At 39.2% G+C, this 15,281-nt stretch overlaps 1 protein-coding gene across 1 annotated transcript; it reads left to right on the forward strand.

Annotated features, from left to right (window-relative positions):
• Positions 1 to 743: 743 nt before the first annotated feature.
• On the forward strand, positions 744 to 14,661 carry LOC141106102 (uncharacterized). Its single transcript, XM_073596537.1, has 4 exons — positions 744 to 861; positions 8,716 to 8,824; positions 11,139 to 11,244; positions 13,774 to 14,661. The coding sequence occupies exons 1-4, from the start codon at positions 859 to 861 to the stop codon at positions 14,519 to 14,521; spliced, it is 966 nt and encodes a 321-aa protein (XP_073452638.1). The 5' UTR covers positions 744 to 858; the 3' UTR covers positions 14,522 to 14,661.
• The last annotated feature ends 620 nt before the right edge of the window (positions 14,662 to 15,281 follow it).

A 15,281-nucleotide genomic window follows, 5' to 3' on the forward strand; every position in this document is an offset into this window, starting at 1 on the left:
CTGTCAATCAAAGTCAGTCAGACAATCAGGGGCGATAGGGGCGGGGCCAGGGCGGGGCTTCGTGTCTGAATGGCTACACTGAGCACTGACCCGGCTTGGGTACCCTCTGTAGCAAGCTGCTGGCTGAGGGGCACTCAAAAGAGGGAGGGGCTAGGAGCAGCAAAGAGGGACCCGAGAAGAGGAGGATCCAGGCTGCTCTGTGCAAAACCAACTGCACAGAGGAGGGAAGTATAACGTGTTTGTTATTTAAAAAAAAAAACAAGCCTTTACAATCGGTTTAAGACTTTATAGACTGTCTATGAGATGCTTGAAAAGTCCAAGATTTTCTTTGTTTATGATGTCATACAGGGCTTTTTTTCAGGGGGAACTTGGTGGAACTCAGTTCCACCACCTCTGTCTCAGACCCTTTGGTGTCTGCTCACCACAATCACTTGTAAACACAGAAGTCTGGTTTCTGTGTTTACAAGTGACAGCTCTGCACTCTGTATGTAATGCAATCCTTGTATTTAATGCCCCTTTAAGACCCACCCACTATTTGATGTGATTTGGAGGGTGTGTGTAGGGGGAGGGGTTTTGTGGGGCCGTGGTTAAGTTCCAGCACCTATTGTTTGAGAAAAAAAAGCCCTGATTTCATTAGACAATAACTGTACAATGATACAGATTATATGTCAAGTATTGTTAATTCCAGTAAATCCTTCATAGGAAGAGATTATAATGCTGACAGCATTGTCACTGAAGTGTTCTTTTGTTAAATATTTGCTTTCTGATGATTATTTGTGGTATATTCCCTCTCACATTACCATATATATAAGTTCTTCAAACATGCCATCCAGCATTTGAAACAGAACCCATTTCACAATGGTAAGTCGAAATAAAAATGACTGTGTAACATTGTTTTTAGGTGTAGGTTAGAGGTCTGCATTGGGTTAGAACTGATTTAAACGTTTTTTTTTTTTTTGTAATTATCCCTGGTTGCGTTCCCAGTGAATACTAACAGGAGGAAGTTCAATAATGTGTTGAATTACTGTAGGTTTAGTAAGTCATGACAAATGAAATATATTGTATTTGATGATGATTTAATACTATGTATGTTGTTTGTTATATAGCCAAATAGTATTGTTAATATTACTTTATAGTTTATCTAAAGCCAAAACTTTTTTCTTTAATTTCGGACAGAGTATTAAAGTGTTTCCCTTTGGGCAGTTGTTTTTTCATGGTGACCATTGTTACCAAGACATAGTGTATATTGAATGGAAATTTAAGATTTTACAGTTGTCAAAGGAACAATAATGGAGGAGAAATTTTCAATGGGACACCTGGCCTAGTAACCACTGTCAAAGATGAATCTCCCTTCACTTCCTGTCTGTCTCTGTGAAAAAAGTAGAGGAAAATCACCTCAATGATACACATAGAGCAAAAAGATTTTTTTTTTGGAAAGGGTTCGATTTTTTTTAAACTGAAAAAAAGAAGCATTTAGTAAAAGTCAAGTTTTTATGTCTAGTAACCAGGCTGTTTCCTTGTTTCAATGTACCATGGGCAACAATAGTTTTTGTAAATATGTTTTAAGTGTGCATAACAGCAAAAAGTGTAAAAAAGTTTAATAGACCAGCTTTTGCAACAAATAGAATAGTTTAGGGGAAATTTAAGTTTTAACTTTAGAGGTTAAAGTAGATCTATAGGCAAAACTTTTTTTTTTAAATTTTGGATAGAGTAAGGAAGGGTTATAACCCCTGTTAGATTGTTTTTCCCTGCAAATTAAGTAAATTCTTCAGGGATCCCCAGGTCACTGGAAATAGTGTCCCCACAAGAAGATTTCCCCTCTATTACTTTTCTGGGGACAACCCAAAATTTGGATGTTTCTTTTACTTTCCCTTTCAATGATAATGATAAACAGGACAAATAGAGAGGGGGGGATTTCCCAAAGGGGGTCATAGACAGCAATAATAACTGACAGCTGTTATAACTATCCCAAACTAAAAAAAAAAAAATTACCTTTAGTTATACTATAAGGATAGCAAGGACTCATTTTAATTACATCTTTACCTGGTGTGTGGCTTACTTAACCACTTCACCCTCAAAAGGATTTTCCCCCCTTTCCTGACCAGAGCATTATTTTTTGCGATATGGCACTGCGTCGCTTTAGCTGATGATCGCGCAGTCGTGCGACGTTGAATCCACACAAAATTGACATCCTTTTTTTCCCCACAAATAGAGCTTTCTTTTGATGGTATTTGATCGTCTCTGCGGTTATTATTTTTTGCGCTACAAAAAAAGACCGACAATTTTGAAAAAAAGCAATATTTTTTACTTTTTGCTATAATAAATATCCCCAAAAAAATATAAAAAAAACTAATTTCTTCCACAGTTTAGGCCGATATGTATTCTTCTACATATTTTTGGTTAAAAAATCGCAATAAGTGTATATTGATTGGTTCATGCAAAAGTTATAGCATCTACAATATAGGGGATAGATTTATGGCATTTTTATTATAATTTTTTTTTTTTTTTACTAGTAATGGCGGCGATTTGCGATTTTTATCGAGACTGCGACATTATGGCGGACAGATCGGACACTTTTTACACTATTTTGGGACCACTGATATTTATACAGCGATCAGAGCTACAAATAGCCACTGATTACTGTATAAATATCACTGGCAGTGAAGGGGTTAAACACTAGGGGGCAACAAGGGGTTAAGTGTGTTCCCTGGATGTGTTCTAATTGTAGAGGGGATGGGCTCACTACAAGATGACAGAGATCACTTCTCCCGATGACAGGGAGCAGTAGATCCTTGTCATGTTGCTAGGCAGAACAGGGAAACGCCTTGTTTACATCTCCCCGTTCTGTCTCTCCTCGCTGCAATCGCGGGCCACCGGCGAACATCGAGTTTACGGGACCTGTGGGCACACTCCTGCGGTGCCCGCTAGGCAGCAAATTCAAAGGGACATACAGGTACGCCTTTTTGCCTGTCTGTGCCATTCTGCCAACGTAAATCGGTGTGCGGTGGTCGGCAAGTAGTTAACAACCACTTAAGGGCTAGCCTCGTTTTGGATTTTAGGTGTTTACATGTTTAAAACAGTTTTTTCAGCTAGCAAATTACTTAGAACCCCCAAACATTATATATGGTTTTTCTTCTAACACCCTAGAGAATAAAATGGCGGTCGTTGCAATACTTTTTTTTGCACCGTATTTGCGCAGCTGTCTTAAAAGCGCACTTTTTTTGGAAAAAATTAACTTTTTTGAATTAAAAAATAAAACAACAGTAAAGTTAGCCCAATTTTTTTTTATATTGTGAAATATAATGTTACGCCAAGTAAATTGATACCCAACATGTCATGCTTGAAAATTGCGCACGCTCGTGGAATGGCGTCAAACTTTTACCCTCAAAAATCTCCATTGGCGACGTTTAAAAAATTCTACAGGTTGCATATTTTGAGGTACAGAGGAGGTCTAGGGCTAGAATTATTGCTCTCGCTCTACCGGTCGCTGCGATACCTCACATGTTTGGTTTGACCATCGTTTTCATATGCAGGTACTACTCGCGTATGCGTTTGCTTCTGCGTGTGAGCTCGTCGGGACGGGGGGGTTTAAAATTTGTTTTTTTTTATTCTTATTATTTATTTTACAATATTTTATTTATTTTTACACGGTTTTTAAAAAAAAAAATGGTGTCACTTTTATTCCTATTACAAGGAATGTAAACATCCCTTGTAATAGAAAAAAGCATGACAGGACCTCTTAAATATGAGATCTGGGGTCAAAAAGACCTCAGATCTCATATTTACACTAAAATGCAATAAAAAAAAATAAATAAAAAAAAGTCATTTAGAAAAATGACATTTGAAAAAATGTGCCTTCAAGAGGCGTGGGCGGAAGTGACGTTTTGACTTCGCTTCCGCCCAGCAGTGTCATGGAGACAAGTGGGCACCATCTTAGCCTCACTCGTCTCTAGACACACCACAGGAAAGGACGCGATCGCCTCCGCCGCTCCGGTAAGTGGCGGAGGGCACCGGATCGCGGAGGGAGGGGGGGGGCCCTCTCCCGCCACCGATAAAAGTGATCTCACGGCGAATCCGCTGCAGGGACCACTTTTATCTGAAAGCCGACCGCCGCACGAAAACGGGGATACCGGGGTTATGGCAGCTAGCTGCTGCCATAACAATGATATCCCCGTTCAAAGTTTGGACGTACATAGGCGTGCGGCTGTCCTTAAGTGGTTAAGGACCGGAAAGATTTTCCTCCTGAATGACCAGGCCATTTTTTGACATACGGCACTGCGCCGCTTTAGCTGACAATTGTGTGGTCGTGCGACGTTGTACTCGAACAAAATTCCTTTTTTTCCTTTGTTTCCCCACAAAGAGAGCTTTCTTTTGGTGGTATTTGATCACCTCTGCAGTTTTTATTTTTTACGCTATAAACGAAAAAATGCCGACAATTTTGAAAAAAAAAAACAATATTTTTTACTTTTTGCTATAATAAATATCCCAATTTTTTTTTTAAACAACACATTTCTTCATCAGTTTAGGTAAATATGCATTCTTCTACATATTTTTGGTAAAAAAAAAATGCAATAAGCGTATATTGATTGGTTTGCGCAAATGTTATAGCGTCTACAAAATAGGGGATAGATTTATGACATTTTTATTTATTTATTTATTTTTTTTTACTAGTAATGGCGATAATCAGTTTTAGCGGGACTGCGACATTGTGGCAAACAAATTGGACACGTTTGACACTTTTTTGGGACCACTGACAGCTATACAGCGATTAGTGCTATAAAAATGCTGATAATGCTAATACTGATTACTGTATAAATTACACTGGCAGGGAAGGGTGGATCACCACACTAGTGGTGATCAAAAGGTTACATGTGTTCCCTGGGAGGTGTTTCTAACTGTGGGGAGAGCGTACTGACTGGAGAAGGAGAGAGATCGCTGTTCATGATCACTAGGAACAGATGATCACTCTCTACTCCCCTGTGAGAACGGGGATCTGTTTGTTTACATTGACAGATCCCCCGTTCTGGCTCTCTGTGGAGCGATTGCAGGTGGCCGTCGGACATCGCATCACAGCTCTTAAAGGAACTGACGTACACCTATGGCGATTTGTGAGAACAAGCCGACCTGCCGCCGTATAATGACGGTGGCTGGTCGGCAAGTGGTTAAAGTAGAACTATAGGCAAAACTTTTTTTTTATTTTGCATAGAGCAAAGGGAGGTTATAACCCCTGTCTGATTTTTTTTCACCATTTATGTCCCATTGCGAAAGTTTGCCTTCACTTCCTGTCCCATAGTCAAACAGGAAGTGGGAGGAAATCCCTGCAAATCAAGGGAATTTTTGGGGGACCCCCAGATTATCAGAACTAGTGTCCCTATTAGAAGATTTCCCCTCTATTACTGTTCTGGGGACAGCTCAAAATTTGGGATTTTCTTTTACTTTCACTTTCAGTGACAATGGTAAACAGGACAATTAGAGAGGGTGAATCTCCTTAACGGGGACACAGACAGCAATAAAAACTGACAGGGGCTCTAATTCATCTCTACTCCATCAAGCACTAAATAAAAAGTTTTGCCTTTAGTTGTACTTTAAAGCAGTATTAAACCTATAAACAAAAATGTATTATATTGCTAATTATCAATTTTAAGATGTGGAGGCTGTATTCATGTTTTTAGGCTTGCTTGCCTTTATTTTCGCCTGGTGATCCAGCCAGTAAGTTATTTTCAACTTCATTTGACAGACCAAACTTTCCAGCAAATGTGGCTGTTAGAGGGTTGACACAAACCATTTAACACTGACAGGGGTGCTTACAAGTGTCAACTTTTATTCATTTATGTAAAACTTTTACCCCAAAAGGAAAAAGCTGTTGCTGTAATTGCTTACATTTTTTTTAGCAGGAGTTCAGCGCTAAATTGCTAGTCAAGTTCATCTAAATCTGCTAGCGCATCTAACATCACCCTCTCCCCAGATTGATAATGCTGTCTAAAGTTTTCTCCATTGTGCCTACATCAAGACTGGAGACACTCTAAGACAGTGAGTGCTTTAATGGCTGGATCACCAGGTAAAAATAAAGGAGAAGAGGCCTAAAAAAGATATTTAAAGTGGAGCTAAACTCTGAGAAACTTACCTCTCCTTCAACAATCTGATGTCTCTCGCCGGTGCCAACATCTTTCACCTGGCTTCTTCTTGGTGCCGGGCTGTAGCCATCTTCATTGCCTGACATGGGATGACGTCAATCCTGTGCATTCACTGGAGTGCAGTCATTCTGGCACACAGGTGCTGTGCCAAAACGTAAAATAAGTGTAAATTTTTGTTTATTAAAAATCTTACAAACATAATAAAAACATACATATTTAACAAAAATAGCTTACATCAGCATAGCAAAAACATAAAGAAAACTAAATAGACCAACCTTAACAAAGCCATAACCTCCACCTAAAACACCCTCAGGCTAAGAAACTATTACACATGTAACCCATGCATGCAGCCTTTTTCCAAAAATACAATCTTATATAAAAATATAGGGGACGTGAAAGGACAGAAAGAAAGCCGCACACCCAGAGACTGGCAAAAATCAGCTACGGAGACATGACATTCCTCCACGCTTTTGTCCAGGCCCCGGGTCGCCTCCTGTCCTTCTCAAGACCCCGAATCTTCCCAACCTCACCCAGAATGTCGTGCACCACCAGGAAGGACTTTTTTCCGAATGGAGACCCGACAACGTGCATTCCATGTGAAGAAATGGACTACTAAGCTAACTAGAAAAAGTGCCTCAAAATCAAAATCCTGTTGTGTCCCCGTTTATACAAACATCCAGAATTATTTTTGCCGTTGAGGGGGCACTTACTCCTAACAAATTTATTTGACATAGGTGGTTACAGTCCCTGATGAAGATTATATTGTATGCACTTTTCGAAACGCGTTGAGATTTTCCACTACTTACCATCTTTTGTCATGTGGTTGGATGGTTCTATGATTGTAGTAGGATTTTGCCACCTCTGTTTATTATTGTATAACATTATTCAAAATACATGTATATATGTTTCTCTTGTGGCACGTTCCATAAGACTTTTATGAATTTTTGTGTATTAAAAAATTATATATTTTTTATTATTTTTTCTATCTATATATTTTTTGTCAAATTGCCTTAAAAATCCCATTTTGAAGTTTTCCTTCTGGGTAGCATGAGAACCAGCAAAGAGTACAGTCATGGAGACCAAAAGAGTGGAGTTTTTTGAGGAGGAGGGGTTGGTCCACTGTGTCAAAGGCAGCAGAGAGGTCCAGGAGTAGGGAACAGGGTCCAGGGGACAGGTGGTTAAGTGGATGTTAGAAAAAAGTTTAGCAACTTTATCTATAGCAGCGGGATTTAATGAGGAAAGTAATGGTTGTACCTGTGGACCATGAAGTGTTAAGTGAGGGAGGTATCTGTGCAGTGGAGATCTCATCACCAATTGTATCAATCTTATTTTTTAAATGATTAGCGATCTTCTGAGCAGTGAGTGAGCTAGTGGGTGGAGGCAGTAAAGGATGAAGTAGTGAGTTGAAGGTTTGGAAGAGTTGACGGGAACTGGATGAAGTTGTTAATGAGAGTGATAAAAATAGGTCTGCTTGGCACTGTGGAGGCAGGAATTGTGTCTTGGGTGGCAGATTTATATTGGTTGAAATTCTCCTGAGACTAAAGCCTCATACACACGATACGATTGCTGGCAGGGGATTGCCTGTTGACATACCGTTGTCCTAAAATCTTACCGTTAGTACTCTCCTTTTGACAATGGTTGTCCAATTTTCCGCCAACAAATGTTGGATGACAGGCTAGTAAATTTTCAGTGGACAACGTTTGGTCAGTACACAAATCCATCACACAAAAGTCGAAAGTACAAACACGCATGCTCGGAATCGGTGCTCACCAAACACAAAAAATTAGCAGAAGGGGCTCAAAGGATGGCGCTCAAGAGCTGAAATTCCATGTAGTACGTCATTACCTTTGTGTTTGTGGCACGACAATTGTGTCCCGTTAGCATGCAAGGCAAGATCCTGGCACACGCCCTTTTAACAAAAATCAGACGCTCAGTTGGCCAACAATCATACCGTGTGCACGAGGCTTTAGTCTTATGCCACAGGCACTCAATGGCATGGTTACATTTTTTGAGACTTCTGGTATCATCTGTTTTCCAAAGTTGTAGGGGTCAGGGCCTGATTCTGTGTGTAGTGAGGGGGACAGGGGTATTTTTTTTTATTATAGCTGCATCCAGAGAGGCTTTGGTATTACAGTCTAACAGATCTAAACTGCACATACCATTCAAAGCTGCACTTTTCTACTAATTTCATTGTCTTTTTGTATTTCACTTTAAATAAATGACAACTCTCATATACATTCATTCATAATCCTTCGCTGTAGAAGTGCTGTTCAAAGATTATTTTTTGTCTACTTGTCATAAACATCAAGGTAGTGCCATGCTGATAAGCAATGTTCATTGCGCAAAGTGCAACCAATCAGCATTCAGTTTACTTCTATCATCTAAATAAAATAAGAATGCTGATTGGCTGCTGTTGGTTACTATGCTTTTTTGCTTTGTTAAGTCAATCCTTATGTGTTCCAGATTCTAAAAATTAATTGTTAAGTAAGAAATAAAGGATTGCAACAGGGTACCTACACTGAAGGTGATCATTTATTTTTTCAATAGCTAACTTAAACAAAACCTTTAAATTGTTTTGTAGGCATTGCTTCTACACCTTGTGGTCACATTTGGATTCTTTGTAGCAGTATCTGAATGTGTTTGCCATTTGAATAAGAATATCCTGCCTAAAGGAGTAAAACGACGACCAGGTAAGGTACAATCCATACTATAGCCAAAGACTCTCGTCCACTTTTTTAACAGCATCAGCATTCCTATGTTATATATAACTGTCAACTAGCTATGAATGTTGACATTTTCATAGAATAACTCTCAACTAATTAGTTGATGGTAAAAACAACAAGTTCACTTTAATGCAAACCGCCAGAGACATATTACATACTTAACTTTTGCTCCACCAGAACTCTGTCGAGAGAAAAAAAACACAAACCATAAACAACATATAATTCACTTTTAATATTCAAAGCAAACTCCCCATCTATTCATGTCTTCACGCTTTGTTTTCCTGAGAAATCACTTTGAAAAACACCCCCTTGCATCTTTGGCTGTGGCCATCTTGACTAAGGGCAGATGATTCATGTAGCATTTTCTTTCTGGAATCCATATGCCCTTAGCCCGCTCAGGCATGCAGGCAGGAGGGTGTGCGCAGCTGAGAAAACCTCTCCTCCTCTCCTGAAGACTCCTGTCCTCCATGTGGATGGGTTGTCTGGGTCTGTGGGTGGGGGGCTTATCGGAATCTGGAAGTCCCATTTAACAAGGGGGCCCCCCTCCCCTATGTGAATGGGTATCGGGTACATCGTACCCTTACCCATTCACCAAAAAAGTGTCAAAAAGTAAAAACCACAAGAGACAGTATTTGACAAATACTTTATTAACCACTTCAGCCCCGGAAGATTTTACCCCCTTCCTGACCGGAGCACTTTTTACAATTTGGCACTGCGTCGCTTTAACTGACAATTGCGCAGTCATGCAATGCTGTACCCAAATGAGATGTGTGTCCTTTTTTTCCCACAAATAGAGCTTTCTTTTGGTGGTCTTTGATCACCTCTACATTTTTTTTGAGCTATAAACAAAAAAAGAGTGACAATTTTGAAAAAAAGAAACTATATTTTTTACTTTTTGCTATAATAAATATCCCCAAAATTAAAAAGAATACATTTTCTTCATCAGTTTAGGGCAATATATATTCTTCTACATATTTTTGGTAAAAAAAAAAAATCGCCATAAGCTTATATTGATTGGTTTGCGCAAAAATTATAGCGTCTACAAACTATGGTAAAGATTTATGGCATTTTTTTTTTTTTTTACTATTAATGGAGGTGATCTGTGATTTTTAGCGGTACTGCGATATTGCGACGGACAGATCGGACACCTTTGACACATTTTTTGGTACCATTGACATTTATACAGCAATCAGTGCTATAAATATGCACTGATTACTGTGTAAATATCACTGGTAGGGAAGGGGTTAACACTAGGGGATGATCAAGGGGTTAAATGTGTGTTCCCAAGATGTGTTCTAACTGTGAGGGGATAGGACTGATTGGGGGAGGAGACATATCGTTGTTCCTACTTAGTAGGAACAAATGATATGTTTCCAATCCCCTGACAGTACAGGGATTTGTGTGTTTACACACACAAGCACTCGCGTGCGCTATCGCGCATGCCCGGTGGCGATCGCGCCCACTAGCCACACGCATCCCCGCTGTGTAGCGGGCATACGCGCCTCAGGTGGCATGCGTACCCTCTGGCGGCTCTTAAAGGGAACCCTGTACGGGGTTTCGTGCAGCAGTGCCATTGTGTCGCAGTACGTGAAACGGTCGGGAAACAGTTAAAAAATTTTAAAAAGTGTCTCCACTGTCAATTACACCACCCAACGGAACCGAAAAATAGAAAAATTTAAAAAACGCTCCACCGGACAATACCTACAATATGCGCTCTCTGCACTTTGAAAGCTCTTATATAAGGAGGGGGTATGTCACCCGATGGCCCCGGCACGTGACGAACGGGGGGGTGTTTGACCCATCCTTGATTTTCAGTGTGGTAGCTGATTCATAGCTCTGCATTGTAAGAAAGAGCAGTAAAGCACAGCCACTGTGTAGCACTGCAAAGCAGGAAGAAGAGCCTGTGTATGTAGGGAGCAAACATAGCTGCTTCTTTGTACCTACTGTACATAATTACATCATATACATCATTATTACGCACATCATTACATTGTTTGTATCAAGCAGATTTCTTACATGTATATCTAAAATCATTGCAAAAGATTATACATTGCCTTTAAACATTGTGAAAGAAAATGGGTGTCATAGTCATGTAATGTACAGTAAATGTAATTGCAATATGCTGAAGCTACTTTACCATTCCTTTATTCTTAGGCTGTAATATTCATCCTGGCCTTTATGTCATTCAATGATAGTGAATTTAAAAAATACAAATTTCTCTTGAGTTCAATTCTTTTGATTTAAAAGTGGATATATAAAACACACCCTTCATTTTCTTTAGGCTGCTGGATGGATGGTGAGTTTCATCCTTGGGATTCTGAATGGATATCCCCAGTGTCCTGTGAAGAGTGTCATTGTTACAGGAATGGGATACAATGCTGTAGCAGGTAAAGATAAAAAAAATGATAAATTTGGTCCTAGGTAGTATTTAGATGGTGCTAAAAGACAGATTTTTAGCAAAGACATAAATCTGTATAATAAAGGAAAACTGAAATATTACTACATTAATAAACATTCATCTATAACTGATATATAGGATATTTTGTTATTTAATGTTATTGAAAATGACGCTTACATTGTAGTCTGCAGATGCTGTAATTTTGTAAAGTCACCCAAAAAAATAAAATGTATCCATGCAAAAGGGCAACTTGGAGGCATTTTGCACATTGTTTGCATTCAGAACACCCCAGTGGTCTGATTTCCTGCTGCTGTGATGAGCTCATTACATCTCCCAGGTCTGCACAGAGCCTAGATTCAAATTAGAAACATTAACTGAAAGCTCCTAATATCATTTTTTGTGAGGTATTTTCCAACATTCTTGAATGCCGAAGGGATGTAGTTCATGTTCATTTTCTATTATACCACTGAGGTTGCTCAAGTTGTGATAATGTATTTTATCATTTTAACAGTTCATTTAAGAAAGGACATCTTACATCAAGTTAAACGCTACAGGGAAAGTTAAGGCTCTGCTAATTAAAAGATTTTTTAAGAATAGTCATTAAACCAATACAGGAAGTGATAAAAAAAATTCCTCCAATAGAGACACAAAAAACAAAAACACATTCTCAGTAGAGATGCAGTGGGTTAGAACTTTTAAATTGTTTGTATTGCTATCTGTACCTTCTTGCCTCAGTGATGCTGGTCATTTATTTTAAGTAAGGCTATAGCAAGGTGTTCCATAAAAATGGCAGTGGGGATAGTGGGCATTCTTGACTTGGCTTTTATTTAAATGAGAGGAATGACTTTAGAAAAAAATAAACAGATATGCTCACCTAGATGGCTGCAGCACCGATCCCAGCTGCAGCTGTCCCCCACTGCCTCTAAGACCGAGAACTGAACAATCAAAGACTGCTCATTGCTCAGCTCTCGGTCTTCAAGCCTGCAGAGAGCTGGTGTCTGTCAGTCACTAGCCCTCTCTTCTGTCCCTCCAGTGCTAACTAGAGCACTGAGCTGTGGAGGGGGTGGGAGCGGCTGCCAGTCCAGGCACCTGGGTGGATCCTGACTTTAAAGTCGGGATCTTTCCTGAGCCTGGACCGTCTGAGTGATGTCACAGGAGTGCAGAACGAACTGCACTCCTGTGATCCACAGGAGAAGTACAGCCAAAATAGCTGATTTCCTTCTACCACCAGCACCTGGCACCACAATGAGCAGGAACTAGGATATGTTTAAGAACTCTGAATTTCTGGGTTCTTTCCAAACCACAAGGAGATAGAAGGACATGCTTCCTACTGGCCTGCTTGACATTTAGAGAGCCAGCAACGAGACCAACATTAGGAGAGGACAGTGGTCTCATTGCTGTTATGAATGGAGAGCAAAGAACAGTGGAGGGAGGAGCATCTGTGTTCTTACTACATAGTGATCAAATAGCTGCACAACCACCGTAATAATGTCTACCTAAAGGGGAGAGGCCCTGACTTACATTTAAAACAAGTTCAGGGCAACCATGAGCTTGTTTTAAGACTTTGATTAATATGGCATTCACTATATACAGTATCCTTGGCTGACTAGGAGAGACAATAAGCATGACTTATAGTGCACAACTTTGGCAGTCAAAGGGTTAGAAGCAGAAAGAAGGAAGGGAGAGTAAAAAAAAATAAGAAAAAATGTACTAATTACTGCTTACTAAGTACTAATACAATTTACAGTGCACACACATTTAGTAAATGCTACAGAGAAATGGAAAAATCCCAAGGATAGTTACAAACCTACCACAAACACTGGGGTTAAGATGTCAAACACTATTAAAACTACTTAAAACCTTGCCCCCATTTGATATAATCTCAGTTACAGTGAAATAACTTTTAGAACCCTTTAACACTGGGGCGGTGCCAGCATTAGCAGTAAAGCTCCGCTAGTTTTAGCGGCACTTTACCGATAGTATAGTGGCGCCTTTAAGACCCGCTAACGACCAAGGAAAGGGTTAAAAGCGCCCATGTTGCAGTGCTCCGGCAGCACTGCATTCATTTCAATAGACAGGGCATTTTGGGAGCGGTGCATACACTGCTTCCGCACCGCCCCAAAGACACTGCTTGCAGGGCTTTTTTCCCGTCCTGCAAGAGCACCACCCCGGTGTGAAAGCACTCAGGCTTTAACACTGGGGAGGCATGAGAGGCGCTCTTCAGGTGCTTTACAGGCACTATTTTTAGCGCTAAGATGCCTGAAAAGCACCCCAGTGTGAAAGGGGTCTTAGTACATTTAAGTATCACAGAAAGAAGTGAAAGCACTACTATCTATATTTTCAATGTATTAATGTCCTATAATTTACCACTAGACAGTGTTTCCATTGTCTAGGCATGGGATTGTTTCAAAGACTTATAAACTCAAATTTCGGAATGGCTGTGCACAAACTTGCGTAACAACAGCACTGACAGATTTATTTATTTAGAAAAAATATAAATTTTTCTTTATTTCTGCAGTGACATTAAATCAAAAATCAACCCCAAGATCTGCATGGTCATAATGGTGAACTGCACCTACAAAGCTGTAAGGACAAGGAACCCCAACCTTCCTTGCCCTTTCGGGTTAATGGAAAAAGACAGTGACAGCACTGACAGCAGTGACAGCACTGACAGCGAAGACAGAAGCAAGAGTAAAGAGTTGAGTTTAAAGAGGGTAAAAAACTTTTTGCAATACTTGCATTTAAAGAAGATTCTTAAGGGTCATTCCAAGAGTAATTCCAAAGAAAAACCTATTCAAAAACAGCATGCAAAGAGTACCTCTCAAGAGAGGCATGTTCAAGAACAAAATGCCAAGAATAATTCTCAAGAGAAGCATGTTCAAGAACAGAAAGCCAAGAGTAACTCTCAGGAGAAGCATGTTCAAGAACAGAATGTCAAGAGTAACTCTCAGGAGAAGCATGTTCAAGAACAGAATGTCAAAAGTAACTCTCAAGAGAGGAATGTTCAAGAACAAAATGCCAAGAATAATTCTCAAGAGAAGCATGTTCAAGAACAGAAAGCCAAGAGTAACTCTCAGGAGAAGCATGTTCAAGAACAGAATGTCCAGAGTAACTCTCAAAAAAAGTATGTTCAAGAACAGAATCTCAAGAGTAACTATCAAAAAAAGTATGTTCAAGAACTAAAAAAAAGATTAACTAAAAGTGTTTATAATGAGAGAGTCAAAGATAGCACTCAAATGGAGGAAGGTAAAAAAAACAAAAAGTGAATAGCCTCTCAAATATTCAGAACAAAATCCAGAACCATGGTTAATTTACACGAAAAAGCTATATTTTCATGATCCGCTTAACAATGATGTGATTATTTTTACTGTGTGGAAATTAAATAAAAAATTATTATTTCATGTTACAGCATACTAGTCATGGCTATTATGGCTTCTGAATTTTATCACAAACATATGCTGTGAGAAAGTTAGAGTATAATTATTTAACTTTTTGAACTGAAGAAAACCTAAGAATTATATGATGTTAGCAGACCAACTAAAGATACCTTTGCATACCACACTTAGACAGTTGTAGCATACCATCACTTTAAAACACAATCTCCTAAACCTGTTATTGAACGGGATCCCCTTAAACAGCACAGCATTTTCTGGAGAGAATCACTTTGAATATATGTGTAGGTGGGAGACTCATTGCTGTTTGATTCCATAGTTTGAAGTGCTTGAATCTCCTCATTCCACACTGGAAAACTATGCAGAAATCTTCAATAAATAAATATTCGCAGACTATAAGTAACAGAATCCTAATCAAGATCATTCCAACATATATGATGAAATGTGAGACAATATGCTTTATTGCAAGGTTATTTTAAGACAAAAAATATAAGAATGGGTCTTGGAATGTAGTCATCGTCTAGTATTTTTCAAAAAATGTTGTTCAGCAGGCATAATCAAATCATCACTAATCAAAATCAATATAGCTATTAATGGTAGATCCTCTAATTGTCACAGGAGTATTTTTCCACTA

The sequence above is a fragment of the Aquarana catesbeiana genome, linkage group LG08 (genome assembly GCF_042186555.1).
Source record: "Aquarana catesbeiana isolate 2022-GZ linkage group LG08, ASM4218655v1, whole genome shotgun sequence".
Lineage (NCBI taxonomy): Eukaryota > Metazoa > Chordata > Amphibia > Anura > Ranidae > Aquarana > Aquarana catesbeiana.